This window comes from Bufo bufo, chromosome 7, assembly GCF_905171765.1.
Source record: "Bufo bufo chromosome 7, aBufBuf1.1, whole genome shotgun sequence".
In the NCBI taxonomy this organism is placed as follows: Eukaryota; Metazoa; Chordata; class Amphibia; order Anura; family Bufonidae; genus Bufo; species Bufo bufo.
In genome coordinates this window covers 82,211,900-82,235,924 of record NC_053395.1, presented here as the reverse complement: position 1 = coordinate 82,235,924, position 24,025 = coordinate 82,211,900, and the positions used below count along the sequence as shown (strand labels likewise).

The 24,025-nt window shown below is 44.6% G+C and overlaps 1 protein-coding gene across 1 annotated transcript in view; it reads right to left on the bottom strand.

The window, feature by feature from the left end:
- The window catches only part of GSG1L (GSG1 like), a 513,438-nt gene that overhangs the window by 300,213 nt on the left and 189,200 nt on the right, over positions 1–24,025 (bottom strand). The window contains exon 2 of the mRNA XM_040441458.1: positions 5,149–5,196. Coding sequence (XP_040297392.1) covers positions 5,149–5,196 — 48 coding nt within the window. The remainder of the gene's footprint in view (positions 1–5,148; positions 5,197–24,025) is intronic.

The following is a 24,025-nucleotide window of genomic DNA, read 5'->3' as shown; positions in this document are numbered from 1 at the left end:
AACAGCTGGGGACATACAGAACAGAGCCGGGCCCCAGAGTTCAACAGGAGGAGTGTTTGTTTATGGGTGGGCTACTCGACTAACTCGGGCACCGACCGACAGGAGGTCAGGTACCTGGTTAGTCTGCTTTTGGGAGGGGAGAAATGTGACAGACTGAACCGTCACTGGGGCTGCTGGAGATGCCTGAGGGCTAGCCTCCTGCCTACGGACTATGGACCCAGAACTACGGAGACCCCCCCCAGACCTCTTGGGGTTACAAGGAACTATTAAACCTGATTTATGTGTAGAGTTATAGGCCACATCTTTCCTATTGCCCATTAAAGGTGCAGGGTGTAAATCCAGCAACACAAAAAAGGTTAACTCTGAACTGAGACTCCCAATGAATGTGTTAGTTTATTTGTCCCTTTGTTCTATTGTCTTAGTGATAGGATTAAGATAGCTAACTCTGGGGTAGAGGAGTAGATCACCCTATGATACACTCAGGAGATAATCCCATCACATGCGTCTCCTCTCTCCCTATTCTTTTATTAAGACACTGGGGAGGGGATGTCTGTTTACAAGCTGTTCATGTTTGATTGATTTATGTTGTTAGACTTCTTGAACTGTATATATACTGAGTTAGTCTTCAATAAAGTCAGTTCCTGTTTTACCCTCAACATAGAGCCTTGTCTCATGTGCGTGGGGAAAAGGCTGCATCTGCACTGGGGAATGCTATACGTTGTATACTCCCCTGGCTATAATCCCTGAGCTCTTTTAGGAGCTTGTTCCTGCATCGCTCTCTGAAGGAAGAGAGGTTTACCCACTGGAACCTGGAAGCCTTGTTGTAGGTCCAGGGTGGGTAGAAGACAGCGAGATCCCAACCAAGCTGCGGCGGTTCGTGGGGTCGGCAGTGCTTACGGTGTCAAGTGGAGTGCTTGGAGCCCTCGGGAAGCACTAGGAGCATTTATCAACAAATGTACCCAGTTGGGGTGCCCGGAGATCCGTTACAGTCCTCCCTTCCATACATGATAACTGGGAACTTGTGATGTTTTCCCTGATGAAGAGACCAGGGGCTGGTAGTTATGGTTTTAAACTTGATGTACTTTGTGACTCTTCTGGGCTCCAACCAATCTTGAAGCTTTGTCTTCTCATTGTCTGTAGCTACTAGAGTCCTGTTTATGCCAGGCAGGTTCCCCCAGAAGTATCTGGCTCAATGAGCAGCCAATACCGCACTTGCATCAATCTTGACAGGATTCGTCAATCAATTTGCCAAGCCTTTTGTGCCGGTGAATGGCCTCCTCATGCTGCTGCCACCGCCACACTTTGTCTTCGTGCCACTCTGTGGCCTCCTCATGCTGCTGACACCTCCACACTTTGTCCTCGTGCCACTCTGTGGCATCCTCATGCTGCTGACACCTCCACACTTTGTCGTCATGCCACTCTGTGGCCTCTTCATGCTGCTGCCACCTCCACAATCTCTCGTCTTCGTGCCACTGTGTGGCTTCCTCATGCTGCTGCCACCTCCATAATCTTTTGTCGTCGTGCTGCTCTGGCCTCCTCATGCTGCTGACACTCCCACACTTTGTCGTTGTGCCACTCTGTGGCCTCCTCATGCTGCTGACACCTCCACACTTTGTCATCGTGCCCCTCTGTGGCCTCTTTATGCTGCTGCCACCTCCACACTGTAAAGGTGGAAGGTAAAATGAGACACACGACGGATCCTCTCTGTTTAGCAGTTATAAGGCCTGTGTGGTCCCGTCGTGCCATTCTATGGCCTCCTGATGCTGCTGCCACCTCCAAACTATGTTATCTTGCCACTCTGTGGTCTCCTCATGCTGCTGCCACCTCCACACTATGTCAACTTGCCACTCTGTGGCCTCCTGATGCTGCCACCACCTCCACACTGTAAAGGTGGAAGGTAAAATGAGACACACGACGGATCCTCTCTGTTTAGCAGTTATAAGGCCTGTGTGGTCCCATCGGAATTGGCTTATGATTTGGTAGCCAAAAGCAGGAGTGGGTACAAAACATGCAAATATTCAATTCACGTGTCATCTCTGTTTTACATCCACTCCTGTTTTTTTTTTTTGGGCTTTAGCAATACTGATTGATTATTGAGCAAATGCTGACCGAGTGAAGGTGTATGCTCCACAGACAGGATCATTTTTTTGTGGGTTATTGTTCTGACGGATCTGAGGAAGGGCAAATTAATCATTGACGTCAACACAAACTTACTACTGACACCGTCTCCACTATGTCAGGGGGGCTCTAGTTGTATACGCGTTTAATAGAAGAGGTTCTGTTGACATCGATGTGGAATCAGCTGGCGACGGTGTAAAAGGAGTGCGCTTCTTCTTGGCGCTAACATCGACCTGTAAGGCTGAGTTCATACTTGAGTTATTTGGTTAGTTTTAGCCCCGTGACTGACCAAATAAGTGAAGTGTTTCATCTAGATGTCATATGGACTCACAGTATTATTTCACTACCAAAGCAGACTTCCTATGCGCATTACTGCAAGGCACAGTTTTATACACCACTATAAAGGCTCTCCCCAGGAAATAGCAATTTTTTTTATGTGATTCACTGCAAATTGATTCGGATCGAAACAAAGTTTTCCCCAAAAATTTGGCGAACCGGCGACTCGAAACTTTGAAAAATTCACTCATCTCTATTTAAAATCTTTAAATACTCAAAAATAAAAGAATTTACAAGAATAGTAATGTAGTAATTGAATAGAATAGTAAAACTAAGGGTACTTTCACACTAGCGGTTTTCTTTTCCAGCATTGAGTTCCATCACAGGGGCTCAATACCGGAAAAAAACGGATCAGTTTTATCCTAATGCATTCTGAATGGAGAGCATTCCGTTCAGTATGCATCAGGATGCATCAGTTCACTCCCTATTATGTTTTTTGACACTTGCTGGAATGCCGGATCTGGCATTAATTTCCATTGAAATGTATTAGATCCGGCATTAAGATTGCCGCATTGACGGATCCGTTCTTCCGATCCGCGCATGCGCCGACCTTTAAATCTGTGAAAAAAATAAATACCGGATCCGTTTTTCCGGATGACACCGGAGAGACGGATCCGGTTTTTCAATGCATTTGTCCGGATCCATCTGACAAATGCCATTCATTTGCGTCCGGATTGCCAGACTGAACTGCCTGCCGGAATCCTCTGCCCCAAGTGTGAAAGTACCCTAAGTAATGTAGAAATAGAATAGTAATTTAATAATAGAGTAATAAAGATAAGGGTACTGTAGGAAAGCGCAAGATATGTGTCACCGAGGTTCCTGGCCCCGGTGAGGTAAGAGACGGTAATTTCATGTGTCAGCGGCAGCTAGTGCTGACTGACACTATTGATTATTTAGTGTGGCTGTAAAGCCGATCCGGGCGGGCTCTTACTGGGAGCAGCCAAAGTGCAGGGTGGGTGGCTGTTCCCCACGTTCCAGGCCGGGTTTTGGTTTGGGATAAAAACCCAGCCAGCAGTCTCAGCTGGGTGGATTATCCTCCATCTGATACTGGAGCTTTATCAGCCTGGGTGTTGGAGCCTGAGAGTTTGGGCCGGGACTAAGGCCGGGACTAAGGCCTGCTACATTGTTTGGGGAAAAAGCACGTGGACTTCTGCTTCACCCAAGGACTTATGTGCTGCAGCCTGGTGTGAACAAACACCAGACGCAAGGTGACTGTTTTTCCTTGAAACTGCTTTTTTGTTGTCACTTTACTTATGTGTGAATAAAACACTGCACTGTTTAAATTAAAGACGTTGTCATTGCCTCTGTACTGGGTCCGCAAGCCTGTCTACCAGAGCAAATCCCCACAGTACTTTCACACTAATGTTTTTCTTTTCCGGCATAGAGTTCCATCATAGGGACCGGAAAAGAACTGATCAGTTTTATCCCCATGCATTCTGAATGGAGAGCATTCCATTCAGGATGTCTTCAGTTCAGTCTTTTTGACTGTTCAGGATGGAGATAATAACGCAGCATGCTACGGTTTTATCTCCGGCCAAAAAAACTGAACACTTGCCTAAATGCCGGATTCGGCATTTTTTTCCATTGGAATGTATTTGTGCATGCGCAGACTGGTAAAAATGTGAAAACATTTTTAAACTGATCCATTTGTCCGTATGACAAACGGACAGATGGATCCGTTCTTGCAATGCATTTGTGAGATGGATCTGTCTACAAATGCTGTCCGGTTGTATGCAGATTGCCTGATCCGGCAGGTAGTTCCGGCGACGGAACTGCTTGCCGGATCACTCTGCCGCAAGTGTGAAAGTACCCTAAGTAATAAAAAGAATTTTGATTTTGGGACCGGACAAATCATCAGGAGCAATTCATCCTTACCACAGAGCTGAGTGACCCCTATATCCAGCACTAAGCTCTGCGGTGTCCCCCAATATCCCACACTCAGCTCTGCTATGTGGTGACCTTGATATTCTGCACTCAGCTCTGTGGTAAGGATGAACTGCTCCTGATGATTTGGGTGCGCATGCGCACTCAGGGGTAGGGAGATCTGATGGAACATTTTGCGCTGGAAAATCTACCTACCCCTAAGTGCGCACGCGCGGTGTACGGTTTTGCGCATGTGCATGAAGTCCTCCCGCGGCGCTGCAATGATTTTTTGCTAATCCAGTGGATGTGCGCTTGTGCAGCGCCGCACACACCCTCCTCCAGCTGATTCCTGTGCAGCCACGTCACTTCCGGTGCGGCCGCGTCACTTCCTGTATAGTGTTCTGCCAAGGTATAGGAATCTGGCAGAACACCTGCGCTTCAACTTGCAGGAGGTGGTGATGTCATTAGTGACGATCCGTCTCCTGCTCAAGCCAGGAAGAGAGGAGCGGAAGACAAGAAGACGGACTATTCCGGAAGCAAAGAAAAGACATCTGGAGGGACCACGTGAACGGGAGGCAGATCTCAGGAATGGCTGCACTTTGGAAGGTAAGTATCTGGTAACTAATCTTTCCTCCACAGGTTTGATTTTTTTTAATGCAAAAAAAGGTTAATCCCGGAGAACCCCTTTAATAATAGGATAGTAAAGGTAAGTAATGTAGGAATAGAATAGAATAGAAAATGACCACACACTAGACTACACATTAAGACATTTACATCCTAGTCACGCACAGACGTTAGGCTTCTGCAGTAAATGTATCATTTATTCTTTACCTTTTTCAGATGCTGGTGCAAGGTCAATAAAGCTTCGACATTTTTCACCTGTAAATAGGAAATGAACAGTCATTACATCGTACATTTTACTTTACACTCTTCAGCATGAATAGAACATTAAAAGACATGCACAACATGGTACTCTTACCACTACTAAGAACATACTGGGCTACAGTTCTTAAAAGATTGGTAAGGTTTTAGTAATATAACAATTCTGCAGCATCTTTTCTTATGACTCTGCATTGCTCTGTTCCACTGGTAGTCTTACTAGAAATATATGAATAAACTGGCAATGAGTGTTTCCAGTTAGGGATGTGTTCCTATACAGTCTTAGGCCTCTTTCACACTACCGTATGGCTATTTCAGTGTTTTGCGGTCCGTTTTTCACGGATCCGTTGTTCTGTTTTTTGTTTTCGTTGTGTTTCCGTTTCGGTTCTGTTTTTCCGTATGGCATATACAGTATACAGTAATTATATAGAACAAATTGGGCTGGGCATAACATTTTCAATAGATGGTTCCGCAAAAAACGGAACAGATACGGGAGACATACGGATGCATTTCCGTATGCATTCCGTTTTTTTTGCGGACCCATTCACAGGTGTGCCCTGTCAGGTTTAATAAGTGGGATTTCTTGCCTTATAAATGGGGTTGGGACCATCAGTGCCATTGAGGAGAAGTCAGGTGGATACCTGGCCTCCACAGTCACCGGACCTGAACCCAATCGAGATGGTTTGGGGTGAGCTGGACCGCAGAGTGAAGGCAAAAGGGCCAACAAGTGTTAAGCATCTCTGGGAACTCCTTCAAGACTGTTGGAAGACCATTTCAGGGGACTACCTCTTGAAGCTCATCAAGAGAATGCCAAGAGTGTGCAAAGCAGTAATCAAAGCAAGGTGGCTACTTTGAAGAACCTAGAATATGACATATTTTCAGTTGTTTCACACTTGTTTGTTATGTATATAATTCCACATGTGTTAATTCATAGTTTTGATGCCTTCATAGTCATGAAAATGAAGAAAACTCTTTGAATGAGGTGTGTCCAAACTTTTGGTCTGTACTGTATATGATAGACATCTCACTACACAGCATCACAAAATAATGTTATTTTTATCTTTTAATAAAATCTCGTGCCACACATCTCAGAACGGTAAGGAAGGACACATCTGTATATTTGAACCTTCTGCATTAATTACAGTGGTCCCTCAAGTTACAATATTATTTGGTTCCAGAACAATCATTGTACAGGGAGTGCAGAATTATTAGGCAAGTTGTATTTTTGAGGATTAATTTTATTATTGAACAACAACCATGTTCTCAATGAACCCAAAAAACTCATTAATATCAAAGCCGAATATTTTTGGAAGTAGTTTTTAGTTTGTTTTTAGTTTTAGCTATTTTGGGGGGATATCTGTGTGTGCAGGTGACTATTACTGTGCATAAATATTAGGCAACTTAACAAAAAACAAATATATACCCATTTCAATTATTTATTTTTACCAGTGAAACCAATATAACATCTCAACATTCACAAATATACATTTCTGACATTCAAAAACAAAACAAAAACAAATCAGTGACCAATATAGCCACCTTTCTTTGCAAGGACACTCAAAAGCCTGCCATCCATGGATTCTGTCAGTGTTTTGATCTGTTCACCATCAACATTGCGTGCAGCAGCAACCACAGCCTCCCAGACACTGTTCAGAGAGGTGTACTGTTTTCCCTCCTTGTAAATCTCACATTTGATGATGGACCACAGGTTCTCAATGGGGTTCAGATCAGGTGAACAAGGAGGCCATGTCATTATATTTTCTTCTTTTATACCCTTTCTTGCCAGCCACGCTGTGGAGTACTTGGACGCGTGTGATGGAGCATTGTCCTGCATGAAAATCATGTTTTTCTTGAAGGATGCAGACTTCTTCCTGTACCACTGCTTGAAGAAGGTGTCTTCCAGAAACTGGCAGTAGGACTGGGAGTTGAGCTTGACTCCATCCTCAACCCGAAAAGGCCCCACAAGCTCATCTTTGATGATACCAGCCCAAACCAGTACTCCACCTCCACCTTGCTGGCGTCTGAGTCGGACTGGAGCTCTCTGCCCTTTACCAATCCAGCCACGGGCCCATCCATCTGGCCCATCAAGACTCACTCTCATTTCATCAGTCCAAAAAACCTTAGAAAAATCAGTCTTGAGATATTTCTTGGCCCAGTCTTGACGTTTCAGCTTGTGTGTCTTGTTCAGTGGTGGTCGTCTTTCAGCCTTTCTTACCTTGGCCATGTCTCTGAGTATTGCACACCTTGTGCTTTTGGGTACTCCAGTGATGTTGCAGCTCTGAAATATGGCCAAACTGGTGGCAAGTGGCATCTTGGCAGCTGCACGCTTGACTTTTCTCAGTTCATGGGCAGTTATTTTGCGCCTTGGTTTTTCCACACGCTTCTTGCGACCCTGTTGACTATTTTGAATGAAACGCTTGATTGTTCGATGATCACGCTTCAGAAGCTTTGCAATTTTAAGAGTGCTGCATCCCTCTGCAAGATATCTCACTATTTTTGACTTTTCTGAGCCTGTCAAGTCCTTCTTTTGACCCATTTTGCCAAAGGAAAGGAACTTGCCTAATAATTATGCACACCTAATATAGGGTGTTGATGTCATTAGACCACACCCCTTCTCATTACAGAGATGCACATCACCTAATATGCTTAATTGGTAGTAGGCTTTCGAGCCTATACAGCTTGGAGTAAGACAACATGCATAAAGAGGATGATGTGGTCAAAATACTCATTTGCCTAATAATTCTGCACGCAGTGTATGTTGAAACCATTGTATGTTGAGTAATCGGTTCCAAAACCCCAAAATGTCAACCAAAATAAGAGAAAATGAAGATTTAAGAAAAATAAGCAGATAACTAATACAGATAAATCAAGTCCTTACATATAACAGTCAGGAATAGCTGCTCACTATCAACTACTACAGCAATTTTAGAAGTGGCCTTGATTGGTTGGATCTGAGTCTGAGGCATTGTATGTTGAGGTTAGTTTCAACTTACGATGGGTTGGAAAAGGCCATTGTATGTTGAAAACATTGTATCCTGAGGCCATTGTTTCTTGAGGGATCACTCTATATGCTTACCGTAACCTCTTTCATTCACATTATGCCTCTTGCATCTGCATATTATAATGAATATAAAACATGGATTTTAATGCAACACATATTTTCTTTGTATTAGTATTAAAGCCTGCTTAGATGGTTGTGCCGTGGAGTCAGGGCTAGTGTACAGTCGTGGCCAAAAGTTTTGAGAATTACATAAATATTGGTAATTGGTAAAGTTGCTGCTTAAGTTTTTATAATAGCAATTTGCATATACTCCAGAATGTTATGAAGAGTGATCAGATGAATTGCATAGTCCTTCTTTGCCATGAAAATTAACTTAATCCCAAAAAAAACCTTTCCACTGCATTTCATTGCTGTCATTAAAGGACCTGCTGAGATCATTTCAGTAATCGTCTTGTTAACTCAGGTGAGAATGTTGATGAGCACAAGGCTCGAGATCATTATGTCAGGCTGATTGGGTTAAAATGGCAGACTTGACATGTTAAAAGGAGGGTGATGCTTGAAATCATTGTTCTTCCATTGTTAACCATGGTGACCTGCAAAGAAACGCGTGCAGCCATCATTGCGTTGCATAAAAATGGCTTCACAGGCAAGGATATTGTGGCTACTAAGATTGCACCTCAATCAACAATTTATAGGATCATCAAGAACTTCAAGGAAAGAGGTTCAATTCTTGTTAAGAAGGCTTCAGGGCATCCAAGAAAGTCCAGCAAGCGCCAGGATGGTCTCCTAAAGAGGATTCAGCTGCGGGATCAGAGTGCCACCAGTGCAGAGCTTGCTCAGGAATGGCAGCAGGCAGGTGTGAGCGCATCTGCACGCACAGTGAGGCGAAGACTTTTGGAAGATGGCCTGGTGTCAAGAAGGGCAGCAAAGAAGCCACTTCTCTCCAAAAAAAACATCAGGGACAGATTGATCTTCTGCAGAAAGTATGGTGAATGGACTGCTGAGGACTGGGGCAAAGTCATATTCTCCGATGAAGCCTCTTTCCGATTGTTTGGGGCATCTGGAAAAAGGCTTGTCCGGAAAAGAAAAGGTGAGCGCTACCATCAGTCCTGTGTCATGCCAACAGTAAAGCATCCTGCGACCATTCATGTGTGGGGTTGCTTCTCATCCAAGGGAGTGGGCTCACTCACAATTTTGCCCAAAAACACAGCCATGAATAAAGAATGGTACCAAAACACCCTCCAACAGCAACTTCTTCCAACAATCCAACAACAGTTTGGTGAAGAACAATGCATTTTCCAGCACGATGGAGCACCGTGCCATAAGGCAAAAGTGATAACTAAGTGGCTCGGGGACCAAAACGTTGACATTTTGGGTCCATGGCCTGGAAACTCTCCAGATCTTAATCCCATTGAGAACTTGTGGTCAATCCTCAAGAGGCGGGTGGACAAACAAAAACCCACTAATTCTGAAAAACTCCAAGAAGTGATTATGAAAGAATGGGTTGCTATCAGTCAGGAATTGGCCCAGAAGTTGATTGAGAGCATGCCCAGTCGAATTGCAGAGGTCCCGAAAAAGAAGGGCCAACACTGCAAATACTGACTCTTTGCATAAATGTCATGTAATTGTCGATAAAAGCCTTTGAAACGTATGAAGTGCGTGTAATTATATTTCACTACATCACAGAAACAACTGAAACAAAGATCTAAAAGCAGTTTAGTTGCAAACTTTGTGAAAACTAATATTTGTGTCATTCTCAAAACTTTTGGCCACGACTGTACATGTATCATGGCAGTGTCATGTAGATTGTAAACTTTGCTTAAGAGGCGAGTTTTTTGGTTGCTTTTGAAGGTTAGGAAGTTAGGGAGAGTTTGATGTGTTGACGTAATAAGTTCCAGAGCTTGGAGGATGCATGTGAGTAATCTAGGAGACATTGAGGAGCAGGGAAGAGTATAGCATTGAAGATGGTCTTGTGTGGAGTGGATTGACCATGAATTAGTTTGATGTTCATTGTTAGCATTTTACAAGTAATTAGCTTGGCCATGGATAGTTGTTTAAGGAAATGGAAGAGAGGAGAGGCAGTAGTCTTATTGATCAATATCAACACTAAGGAGGGCCTTTATCATCCCATGTTCCCCAGATAGCTGGTTTCAAAAAGCCGCAAAGTTTAGAGTAGGGATGAGCGAACCAGACAAGATTTATTTTGTTTGAAGTTTGCCTAATGTTTTTGATAATGATAAAGAGCACCCCAAAGAGTACCCCTCAAGGCAAGTCAACGAAGTAAGACAAAACATTCTGGTTCTCTTGTACTTCTAGAAAGAGAACTAGCTTGCATGTTTCATTGAGAGAGATCTAAGCTTTGTAGGATTTTGTAATTCTCTTGTCTCACTTTTAGTTGAAGGTTATTTTGGAGGTGTCTTTGAAGTTGATCCAAAATAGTGAAATAAAGTTGCGGAAGGTGTTGTCTGCCTTTGCTATATATATGATATATCCTCAGGTGAATAGGAAGAAGCTGTCCTATTTTAGTGAGACAGCAGGAGCTATAATTATACTTACTTGCTGCTGCATCAAGTAGATAATCAGTAAGAATAACACAGCAGCAATATGAGCACTGCATTATTTTCACACAGCAAATTGTCAAAGACGTCTTTCTGGCTTTTAAATATGCTTATGTATCAAAGCAATAAAAATTGCTAAGTAAGCCTCACATCTGCAAGTAGTTTGTTCAGGACAACAGCTCTTAAAGGGGTTGTGTCCCTTCAGCAAATAGCATTTATTATGTAGAGGAAGTTAATATAAGCTATTTACTAATGTATTGTTATTATCCGTATTGCTTCCTTTGCTGCCTGGATTCATTTTGCAATCGTTCATAAAAGCAGAGGCAAGCAGGCCTCACGCAGTGGTGAAGAGAAAATGCGATACTCGGCAGTGTGGGAATATTTCACACAGTCACTGGAAGACATTATCGTGGCACTATGCAGGGTGTGTGGGCAGAAAGTGAGTTGCGGCGAGGGTGCTAATGTTGGTATGACGGCTTTGTGTGAACACACGGAGTGTCACCATAAAGTGGAGTGAGAAAACCGTGCCATTCATTTAGTTTTACAGCCTGATGCAGCAACCCTGCATCTCCCACTGGCCCTCACCCCCTCTCCAGCAGTCAGGGCTTGGCCAAGTCAGCAGAAGGAAGCTGTCATACCTTCCCATTAACTTCATTGTTGTCTATTGCTCCTGAAGCTCCTCATCCTACTCCTCATCCCTTGTTTCGAGAGCAATCGATCACCAAAGCTATTGCAAAAAGACAACAGTGTACGTGCACTCATCCAGTGGTGCAGAAGCTGAACGTGCACCTAGCCAAGTTGCTGGTACTACAGTCCCTCCCTTTCCATGTAGTTGACTCACATTGCACATTTCAGAGAACTGAGGGCTTGTGCCCACCCAAGGTAGAGACATAATTTTTCCAAAAAAGCTGTACCAGCCCTGCACACATACAATGAGCAGAAGGTGGGCCAGTCTTTGGGCCTCTTAGTGTCTGGTAGAGTTCACGTCAGCACTAATGTGTGGATTTGTAGCTATGGTCAAGGACAAAATATGTCATTCACAGCCCACTGGGTAAATGTCTTTCTGGCCCAGGCACACCAGCAACTTAGCCAGGTGATGGCAGTGCCACCTCTGCGTTGTAATCATGAAATTTCTACATCAATGTCCTCCTCTGCCTCCTCATTTTCCACTTTGTCCTCACCTTCCCTGGGCACAGTGGTCTTCAATCATATCACCTATGGAAAGCAGTTCTGCACTTTGTCAGCCTGCGCAAACTGAGCCACACTGGGGAAGAACTACTCTGCGTCATCAATAAAGAAATCAAATCTTGGCTGTCTCCTCACCAACTGGAGTTAGGAACCATGGTTACTTATAATGGGAAAAACATTTTGTCTGCACTGCATCAGGGTGGGCTGACCCATGCATCCTGTATGGCGCACATCTCAATCTCATTGTCACCTGGTTCCTCAAGTCTTTCACTAGACTGAAAGAGCTCCTAAAAATGATCAGGAAACTATTCATGCACTTTGGCCATTCTTACTGTGTAAAACATGCCCTCCTTGAGCTGCAAAGGCAAAATAATCTTCTTCAACATCGCTTGATATGAGATGTTTACACCCATTGGAACTCCACATTCCATATGTTAGACCTCCTGTACGAGCAGAGAAAGGCAGTCAACAATTTTTTTATGCAGCAGACGGACAGGTATATTCCTCAGTGTAATTTCCATCTTTGCCAGTGGCAGCATACGTGCTATTTGCTCAGGCTCTTTGAGGAGGCAACTTTATTTGTCAGTCAGCAGAACTACGGGATGAATGATGTTATTCCACTCCTTCACATCCTGGAGGGGATGCTGAGAAATATAATTTGTGAGGGGACAGAAGATATAGCACCTACATCTCATAGCCACCTGAGTCCTAAGGAGGATGAGGACAAGGAGGATGAAATGAATGCCCATGAATTTTATACACACTTACTGACCAAGGGACAGGAGAGGAGCATGAAAAGAATGAGGAGCTGGAGGACAACGACAAAGATTACGCAGGTGACCCCAACAGGCCATCTGAGTCCCTTGGGCAAATGGCCATATGCCTGATCTCATGTTTGCGTAGTGACAGCCGCACCAAGGCTATTCCCATCTCAGAATTTTCTAAAGATATACCATAAAAGTCCAAAAAATGTTGACTCGAGAACAATGACAAACATTTGTAATACCCTTTTCTCACCAGGATAGTTCTGCAGCTGAGGTCACTACCTGGGAAGTCAGTGGCTGCTATATAGATGCTGGAACCTAGCACTCACGCACACTAGAAAGCCAATTTGCCTCTTTCTATATTTTTGGAGTGTGGGAGAAAACAAGAGTACCCAGAGGGAACCCATGCAAACACAGGGAGAACATACAAACTCCATGCAGATGTTGTCCCTGATTGGATTCAAACTCAGGATCCCAGCTCTCTGTCCAGCTTGCAACAGAGGCTGTTGTGCGCCACTGTTCCCCAGCTTACCGCCGCGGTCCTTGACGCCATAATCTGCTGCCAATGCTTCACCATTCATCGCTGCAGTCCTGGGCTCTGTCCTTGTAGGTACTGTTTGTTCTGGGATCCGCTCCACAGTTTCCTTTCAGCCATGGCCACAGCATGCTTGCTGCTTGTTCCCTACAGCACTTCAATAAGTGACAGCATGCGTCACTTTCTGTGCTTTATGGGTTAGATCTAGTGTTGATCGAGCACCAAAGTGCTCGGGTGCTTTGGCTGAACACATTGGGATGCTCGGGTGCTCTACCGAGCACCCAATTATAATGGAAGTCAATGGGAGAACCCAAGCATTAAACCAGGCACCCCCTGCTCTGAAGAGGGGAGGGTGCCTGGTTCATAGTAAAAGGTCAGAAATTGATTGAAACACCACCAAAATGGTTCGGGAACAGCATGGGGAGGATGTCTGGATGCATCTTAGACTCCCAGGACGCTGCTGGCAACGATGTTGTCTGAGTAGTCCACTTTTACAGACTGACAATAATATGCACAAAACCGAAGAAAAGTTAGATTTTAGAGAAAAATTTATAGGAAACATTCTTTCCTATATATTTACTTGCATATAAAGTGCAAGTGCTGCCAAAAATTACAAGGAAGAGGCACTGCAATACAACCTGTATATCAAAAAATGGAGGGCCTCATTCACATTGTGGTACAATAGTTCAGGTAGTGGGACTCTTACACTCAAAATGCCTATGCACTAAGTAAAGGGGCTGATAAAAATTACAAGGAACCGGCACTCCAATATAACCTTTGTTACACATAAAAGAGGACATCATGCACAGCCTTGAAAAATTATGATTGATGGTCTGCTGGTGACCCTCAAAAACAATTGGAGCAAGGGCCTGCTGCTCTGATCATCTAAAACATTATGGGTGAGGGCCTGCTGCCGCTCTAGTGACCCTAGATAACCTGGGGACGATTGCACGTCCCCGTGATGGCGACGATCCATTCGGATGTCTGGCCTATGAACTTTCAATGTTATTGTCAGCGCAAACCATGGTGAGTACGGGTAACGTTGAATCAGGGTTTGATTCCGGAGAGGGAGCCTGAGAAACGGCTACCACATCCAAGCAAGGCATCATGCACGCAAATTACCTATTAGATATAATTAGGTGAGGGCCTGCAGGTGAGCTAACCCTGTAAAAGATTATATGCGAGGGGCTGCTGGTGAGTTGACCCTCTCAAACATTATATGCAACGGCCTGCTGGTGAGCTGACCCTCTAAAAAATTATATGTGAGGGCCTGCTGGTGAGCTGACCCTGTAAAACATTTTAGGTGAGGGCCTGCTGGTGAGCTGACCCTGTAAAACATTATATGCAAGGGCCTGCTGGTGAGCTGAACCTGTAAAACATTATATGCAAGGGCCTGCTGGTGAGCTGACCCTCTAAAAAATTATATGTGAGGGCCTGCTGGTGAGCTGACCCTGTAAAACATTTTAGGTGAGGGCCTGCTGGTGAGCTGACCCTGTAAAACATTTTATGCGAGGGCCTGCTGGTGGGCAGACCCTGTAAAACATTGTAAGTGAGGGCCTGCTGGTGAACTGACCTTCTAAAAAATTATATACAAGGGTCTCCAGCTGAGATGACCCTGCAAAACATTATATGCGAAGGGCATATATGCGAGGGCATTATATGTGACGAATAAGCATGTTGACATGATGGAAGAGAAGGAGGATAAAAAAAAAAGGTTTAACCATATATCCTTGTTTGTGTTGGAAGGGGTGCATGGGAATACAGTGTATTCAGTACATTATAAACAACACATTTAAAGTGCCCTTATGTTTAGCCGCTTTCTTCTGGTGGAGTAGAGAAGTCATGGTCATCCAGGCCTTGTTCATTTTTATAAGAGTCAACCTGTCCGCATTTTCAGTTGACAGGCGGATACGCTTATCTGTTATAATGCCACCAGCAGCACTAAATACTCGCTCAGACAAAACGCTGGGGGCTGGGCAGGCCAGCACCTCCAAGGCGTAGAGCGCCAGTTCATGCCACGTGTCTAGCTTGGACACCCAGTAGTTGTAAGGCACTGAGGGATCATTGAGGACACTGACACGGTCTGCTATGTACTCCTTCACCATGTTCCAAAATTTCCTTGTGAAACTAGGCCACCCATCAGGGTGAGAGTGCTGGCACAGTGTCATGAAACTGTCCCAGGCTTTGGAGAGTGTTGCCCTGCCTCTGTTGGTACTGCTGTGTGTTCCCCTTGTCTCCCCTCCTCGGTTGGCCAAGGAACTACGGACTCTGCTGCCAGCATTGTCAGATGGAAATTTTTGGAGCAATTTTTCAACAAGGATCTTCTGGTATTGCACCCTTTTGCTCATCCTCTCTACCAGAGGACTGAGAGATGAGAAGTTTTCTTTGTAGTGGGGGTCAAGAAGGGTGAACAACCAGTAATCCGTGTTGTCTAAAATGCGTATAACGCGCGTGTCGTGGGAAAGGTAGCCTAACATGAAGTCAGCCATGTGTGCTAGAGTACCAACAGGCAAGACTTCGCTGTCGTCATCAGGAGGATCACTCTCAATCTCCTCATCCTCTTCCTCCTCTTCTGCCCACCCATGCTGAACAGATGGAATTAAACTTCCATGGGTACTACCCTCTGTAGTGGAGGCAACCATCTCCTCCTCCTTTTCATCGTCCAATTTGCGCTGAGAAGACGAACTGAGGGTGGTCTGGCTATCACCCTGTGTAATGTCTTCCCCCATTTCCACCTCTTCCACATGCAAAGCGTCATCCTTAATTGTGAGCAACGAGCGTTTGAGTAGACACAAAGTGGGACGGTTACGCTGATAATAGCGTTATTGCCACTCACCATCTGTGTTGATTCCTCAAATTTTCTTAAAATCTCACAGAGGTCAGACATCCATGCCCACTCCTCGCTTGTGAATAGCTGAAGCTGACTGGAAAGGCGACGCCCATGTTGCAGCTGGTATTTCACTACTGCCCTCTGCTGCTCACAAAGCCTGGCCAACATGGAGTTCCAGCTTGTGCTCACGTCGCACAACAGCCAGTGAGCTGGCAATTTAAAGCGCTGCTGCAGCGTTGACAGACCGGCTAAAGCTGTCGATGACTTAAGGAAATGTGCACACACGCGGCGCACCTTCACCAGTAGCTCAGGCAAATTGGGGTAGGTTTTGAGAAACCGCTGAACCACTAAGTTGAACACATGGGCTAGGCATGGGATGTGTCTCAGCTTGCCGAGCTCCAAATCCTCCACCAAGTTACGGCCATTATCAGACACAACCATGCCTGGTTCTAGGTTAAGTGGCGAGGGCCACAGCTCAGTCTGGTCTGTTATCCCCTGACACAGCTCTGCAGTGGTGAGCTGTTTGTCCCCTAAGCATATCAGCTTCAGCACGGCCTGTTGCCGCTTCCCCACTGCAGTGCTACACTGCTTCCAGCTACCGACTGATGACTGACTGGTGCTGCACACGGATAATTCAGAGGTGGAAGTGGAGGAGGAGAAATGGGGGTTGGAGCCACTAACGTAGGTGCTGGCGAAAACCCTGATCGACATAGGGCCCGCAATCCTTGGTGTCGGTAGCACCTGTGCCATCCCAGGGTACGACTCGCTCCCAGTCTCCACAACATTTACACAGTGTGCCATCAGGAAAATGTTGCATCACTGGCCGAATGCACTTGTCTGTGTGTCCGTGGTTAAGTGGACTTTCCCAGTAACTGCGTTGGTCAGGGCACGTGTGATATTACAGGACACATGTTGGTGTAAGGCGGTCATGGCACAGCTTGAAAAATGGAGGCGCCTGAGGACTGCATAACGCGGGACGGCCGCCAACATCAGGCTGCGGAAGGCCTCAGTGTCCACAAGCCTAAATGGCAACATTTCCAGGGCCAGTAATTTGGAAAGCTGCACATTTTGTGTTATGACCTGTGGGTGGGCGGCTGGGTATTTGCGCTTACGTTCAAGTGCCTGGGGCAAGGACATTTGGACACTGCACTGGGACACGGAAGTGGATGTGGTCGCTGATGGTGCTTGCGAAGGTCCAGGTGCAGGGTGAGAGGCATCTGGGCCTGCGTCTTGGACAAGGGATTGGCCAGCACGTAACACAGGGGAGGAGGAGGCAGTGGTGTGTCCCATAGACACAGATTGTGGACCCAGGTTTTCAGACCACCTATTACGGTGCTTTGATGCCATGTGGCGGATGATGCTGGTGGTGGTGAGGTTGCTAGTGTTCACACCCTTGCAAATTTTTATATGGCACAGGTTGCAAATTACAATTCTTTTGTCGTCCACACTTTTCTCAAAAAAGTGCCAGACTGCGGAACACCTACCCCTTGGCAAGGGAGATTTCCGCACTGGTGTGCTCCGGGGAACAGTTGCGGGCCTGTTTTGTGTGGCCCGCCTTCTCCCTTTTGCCACCCCACTGCCTCTTCCAGCCTGTTTTGCCACCCCTCCCCCTCTGTACTGATGTCCTCGCTCGGCTTTCCACCTTCCCAGGGTGGGTCAGAGACTTCATCGTCCACCACCTCCTCTTCCACTTCCTCGCTCTGCTCATCCTCCTGAGTTGTTGACCTAACCACTACCTAAGTGAATGACAAAGGTCAGTAATTGCCGTTGAGTTATTGGCAACTGTGTCTCATCATCCGCCTCATTAAACAGTAATTGCCGTTCCCCACTGTCATCCTCTTGTGATTGTGGATGCTCAAGAGTTTGGGAATCAGGGCACAAGATCTGTCCCTTTTCAATCGTGCTTGACGAGAGGGCCAAATCAAGGAATGGCACTGAAAAGAGCTTCTCAGAATATCCAAGTGTGGGATCATTTGTTTGCCCAGACTCTCCATGGTGGAAGGAAGGAGGATCAGGGTGAGGATTGGGTTGATCAGACTCTTGGCTACTGAGACTGGACTTGGTGGAAGATAGGGTGGTGCTTAAGTGACTGGAAGCATTATCTGCTGCAATCCAACCGACCACCTGGTTGTGTGGCAGGCACAGCACTATGAAGTGTCTTTTGCGCTGTGGCATTAGAAGAATATTGATATCTCTGACTTTTAGTCTAACCAGACTGTCTATTACTCTGTAATTCCTCTAGCGCCGTTCTATCAAAACAGTAGATTTAAAGAGCACACCAAATGCTTGAAATAACATCTTTATTAACTTCAACTTTTCTTCATATATAACACTGCCACCTCCACAGCAGATAGTCCATGTACATAACACGTGTTGAAAAGATCACAAAATGCTAGTATGCATAAGATGGTGGCTCAACTGTTCAATCTTGTCATTCAACATAAAATGGTGGATATATTTCTCTCTTGAGTATCTGTACTCTCACTTTAAGTTATTTAAGCACTTTATGATCTCTCTGAGAGGTATATCTGAGGTTTAACTAATAGTTTGCTTGCTGAATTTGGTCACAATTTGCAATATGCAGTTAGCAGTAACTACTAGCAGTATGAACTGGTATGTATGTATGTATGCAACTTGGATTGCAATATGGAAATTGAATTTGGATTTTGAACTTTGTAGTTTGCATTTGGTGGAACTGTAAGTAAACACACATATAACTCGTTCAGTATACAGTTCTAATCCCTATATTAACAGTAGGAACATTATATAACTGTTTTAAATACCTATTTTGGCTCCTGCTAGCGAATTTCCCACACAGGCTGTGTGTGAGGCTGGCTGTGATTGGCCAAGACTCCTGCTGTGTGTGAGGCTGGCTGTGATTGGTCTAGACTCCTGCCCAGCAACAACAGTTTAACTCTATGCTTTCTGTTGTTTCTGCTGTGTCATTGAGCTTACCTCACATTATATAATGAATCTTAAAGGTATATTCTCTTTTCTGCTTCTGTGAACACAATATTTAACTGTTTTATGACATCCAAACATGAAGTCACTGTAAATAACTCTGCTTTTGTCTTTAACGCACAAACATAGGAACTGCATTAAGGTTATTGGCAGGTTTAGCTGTATAAACATATAAGCTATATTAGCAACCTAGGACAGGTCTTAGCTGGCCAGCTACAGGTCGCACTGGTCTGACTTCAAGAGTGATGTCCAGCGCCACCCTGCAAACTGGGACATGAAGTTAGATATCCTGGATGCTTGTTTTTCTTGTGCTCTGGCAGCAGGCACAGTTTCACAACGCCCAGGGCCACGGCCTCTGCGTGCAAGATCAGCATCACGGCCACTGCCCCGTCCCATACTATATGATTGAAAGTCATTTACACGTACAGTAGCGTAGGATTTGGAAGTGTATGTGCAAACAAATTTAAAAAGGTATTTGGGATGTGGAAACGTCACACAGGAGATATCCCACAGATAACCCACAGCGGCTAATGAAAAATTACAGGGAATGTCACAGGTATTTGGGATGAGGAAACGTTATATAGGTGATGTGCCACCGGTAATGGCCCTGTACGCAGCGTCTACGCAAAAAAGTACACTGTATGTCACAGATACATTTTTAAAGCGCACAGGTTACACTGCAGATGTGGCCCTGGTAATGTCACAGTCAGAAGCGGACACTGTCTATTCGAAAAAGTACACTGTATGTCACAGATATTTTTTGGATGCGCACACTTTACACAGGAGATGTGGTGCAGCTAATGTTACTGTCCACAGCGGACACCGTCTATGGAAAAAGTACACTGTATGTCACAGATAAATTTTAGAAGCGCACACGTTATACTGCAGATGTGGCGCTGGTCATGTCACTGTCCGAAGCAGACACCGTCTACAGAAAAAGTACACTGTATATCACAGATATTTTTTGGATGAGCACACTTTACACAGGAGATGTACCGCAGCTAATTTCACTGTCCGCAGTGGACACCATCTATGGAAAAAGTACACTGGATGTCAGATATTTTTTGGATGCGCACACTTTACACTGAAGATGTGGCACAGCTAATGTTGCTGTCTGCAGCGACCTAACTATTGTACGCTATTTAGCGCAGGATGTGCTAAAAATAGATATTGCTGCCATATACAATAGTCCTTAGAAGGACTTTTGGGTCTGGAATGTTTTAGCTATTTAGCGCACGTTGCGCTAAAAATATAGATTGCTGCTGCCACACACAATAGTCCTTAAAAGGACTTTTGGGTCTCTGAAAAGTTTTGGTGGTAATAATATTCTTAAATCACTCCCTACACTGTCTTTCCCTTCCTCAGCACAGTTCTCCCTGACTAAGAATGAGCCAGAAATGCGTCATCGGGTGCTATATAGCACCCGATGATGCGTTTCGGCCAGCCAATCACTGTAATGCCATCAGCCAACATGGCTATGGCATTACAGTGAGGGCAGTACTTACCTGCACGTTTATTAGCTGCATAGCAGCCAAGAAACGTGCGGGGCGGAGACTCGAGCATTGCGCTCGAGCACATGCGGTATTCGGCAGTGCTTGTGTTTCTGGACTCTGCTACCTGTTTGACCCCTGCCTGCTTGCCTTGACTCTCCTGTTGCCAATCCAGATGGCTTGACCTGTAACTGTGCCGTCTGCCCTGACCTATTGCCTGTTTGACTTCGCCTCTGCCTCATCCTTCGGTCCTGCACTGTTGCTCCTGGTAACGACTCAGCACGCTGACAACACCTGTACCTATGGTACCTTGCTCAGGTACATCATGGTCCGCCTGGACAAGCTGCCTCGTGTGCCAATCCTCCTTAAGAGGTAGCAACCTGGTGTTCCCCTATGGAAAGCCTTTCCCCACCATCAGAGATACTGTGAAAAATGAGGGGTTCACTTAGACAACGCCCATAGAGGAGGTAGGACACATGGCAAAGTGGGTTCACACTCGCTGGTTCGTGACACAGCTCAGTGAGGCTGACATACCTGTACATGTTTAGTTCCATCCTTCAACAGATGGTATCTGCAGTCCCATTTAACACCACAGATAACACAGTGATAACTCTCTGAGTGCAGATAATGTAGTAGATGTTACATGCAGTCCTATCCAACATCACAGATAACACAGTGATAACTCTCTGACTACAGATAATGTAGTAGATGTTACCTGCAGTCCTATGTAACATCACAGATATCAGTTCAATCTTGGTTTCAACAGACTAGAGAATCTTTTTTTTCTCACAGTCTGAGAGTCCTTTAGATGTTTTTTTTTGCAAACTCCAGGAGGGCTTTTTATGTGTCTCTTACTAAGTAAAAGCTTCTTCCTAGCCATTCTGCCATAAAGCCCAGATTAGTGAGTTTTGCAGTGACCATTGACCTTCTGGAAGTTTCTCCCATCTACACACAGAATCTTTGGAGCTCAGCCAGAGTAACCATTAGGTTCTTGGTCCATTTTACCCCCATTATTAAGTTTGGTGGAGCAGCCAGTTTTAGAAAAAGTCCTGGTTGTTTCAAGTTTCTTCCATTTAACGACCGAAGGTTTGGTCTGTATCCGGCTGCATTTTTTGCAGATCAGATGCAGATTAATTTCAATGTGGCCACAAAAGATGTTGCATCCGCTGTCCGCAAATGATGTTGCATCCATTCCGCAACCCCGCAAAAAAAATATAACATGTATTATTCTTGTCCGTTTTGCAGACAAGTAAATGACATTTCTATTGAAGTTAAAAAGAAAATGGCAGCATGCCCACGGTCGGGATCCATGTCCTGTGGATCCGCAATTTACAGATCACAAAATACATATGGTTGTGTTCATGAGCCCTAAGGATTATGGAGGCACCTGTGCTCTTGGGAACTTTCAGTGCAGCAGAGAATTTTTTGCACCATTCTCCAGATCTGTGCCTCCACACAGTCCTGTCTCTGAGCTCAACAGGTGGTTCTTTCCTCCTGCTGACTAGGTTTTTGCATTGTCAGCTGTGAGGTTTTATGTGGAAAAGGATGTGCCTTTCCTAATCAACTGAATTTACCAATCAAGGAGTATAAACATCTCAATGGTGATCAAGAGAAATGGGAGGCCCCCAGAGCTAAATCTCAAGTATCATAGCAATTGGTCTGAATACTTATGTCCATGCAACATTTCTGTTTTTCCCTTTTTGATAAATTTGCAAAAAAGTTCTAAAATTCAGTTTTTACTTTTTTTATTTTATTTGTTTTATTGAACAGATAAAATATGCAAGGTATACAAAAGTACACACAACAGTATGCACAACCCAAAACAAGTTGTACTATGTCACATCACATTTGCTTTACCAAATAAAAAATTTTCACAGATATTATTTGTATTGTTTTTATCGCATTCATCACATGAGCTCACAATCGCCGCGACACAATAGCCAAAGAGCTAGATAGCATCTGGTGAGAGTACATTGATTGCGGTGAGGAACACCATTTTTCCCATACCTTAGTAGATTTGGAAGCACATCCTCTATTTTTGTATACTATATTCTCATATGGTATGACAGTATTTACCAAATTCTTCCACTGATTCATTGTGGGCCCTCTCTCCCCCATCCACCTAATCGCCACTGCTTTTCGTGCCAAAAACAAGGTCTCTCTCAAGAATATTCTATCATAATGGTCCCAGATTTCCTCATCTAGGATGCCAAAGATACACATTTTAGGGTTCATAGGTACTGTACTTCCCATAAGAGTAGTTAAGAAGTCAGTAATTTTTGTCCAGAACCTCTGGATGTATGAACACATCCACATTAAATGCCAGAAATCAGCGCCTTCTATGGAGCATCTGTGGCAGCAAGAGTGTGATAGTGCGCCAATCTTAGCCAGACGCAAAGGGGACAAGTATCCCTGGTGTACTATGCATAATTGGATAAACCTATTATTTATAGCCGGAGATACCAGTAAAGGTGACTCAAGCATTTCCTCAATATCCTCATCAGTGAGGTCTGGTATCAGTGACTTCCATTTAGGGATGACCTGTAAGGGAGCTAACTTACATTTAGCATTCAATAGGTGAGTGTACAACCCTGAAATGAATCCTTTGGGACCTTGAGACCGGATCACCCCAATCATAGGAAAATTTGTAATCTTAATTTGATTTGTACCAAAATGTGTTTGCAGAGCATGGCGTATTTGTAAATATTTATGAAATGAGCTCCTGGGTAAGTCATATCTGGTACACATTGTGTCATACGCGCAAAAATTTTTATCATGATAAACATTCCCTAATAAGCGGACATTATGTTGTTTCCAAAATTGAATTCCCGGTAATGATAACAAAGATGGAAACATGGGGTTATCCCACAGAGGGGTATCTGGATTGTGATCCTCATAATTATGCAAGGTTTTACATGCTTTCCAGACCTGAATACCCAATCTGTGTAGTGGTAATAGCTTTCCAGGGAACAGACATGGTTGTTCTAAAACAGGCCATAATGTCTTAACGTTCAGAAATTCGGCTATGAGGCATTCAGATCTGGGCACCTGGATAACAATGGTCAACCATGCCTTCAGGTAGCGCAGTTGTCCTGCTAAATAATAAGTATGCAGGTCCGGCAAGGACATACCCCCACTCCCCCTCTGGCGGCATAGAGTATCTACCGAAAGTTTGTGCCTATTAGGTCCCCACAGAAAAGGTGCCAGCATAGACTTGTACTGTTGGAAGATCTTCTTCGGGATAATAAAGGGTGCATGCTCCAGAACATACAAAAATTTGGGTAGGACGACCAATTTTATCAAGTTGATGCGACCTGCCACCGACAATGGTAGGCCTCCCCAGATCCTGAATTTATCTTTGCAATAATCCAAGAGAGGTCTAACATTGGAAGCATGAAAGGTGTCTGCATCCTTTGTGATAGTAATACCCAAATATTTAAAGCTGGATACTATAGGTAATTCTCCATTGAGAAGTACTGAGTCCATAGTATATAAAGGGAAA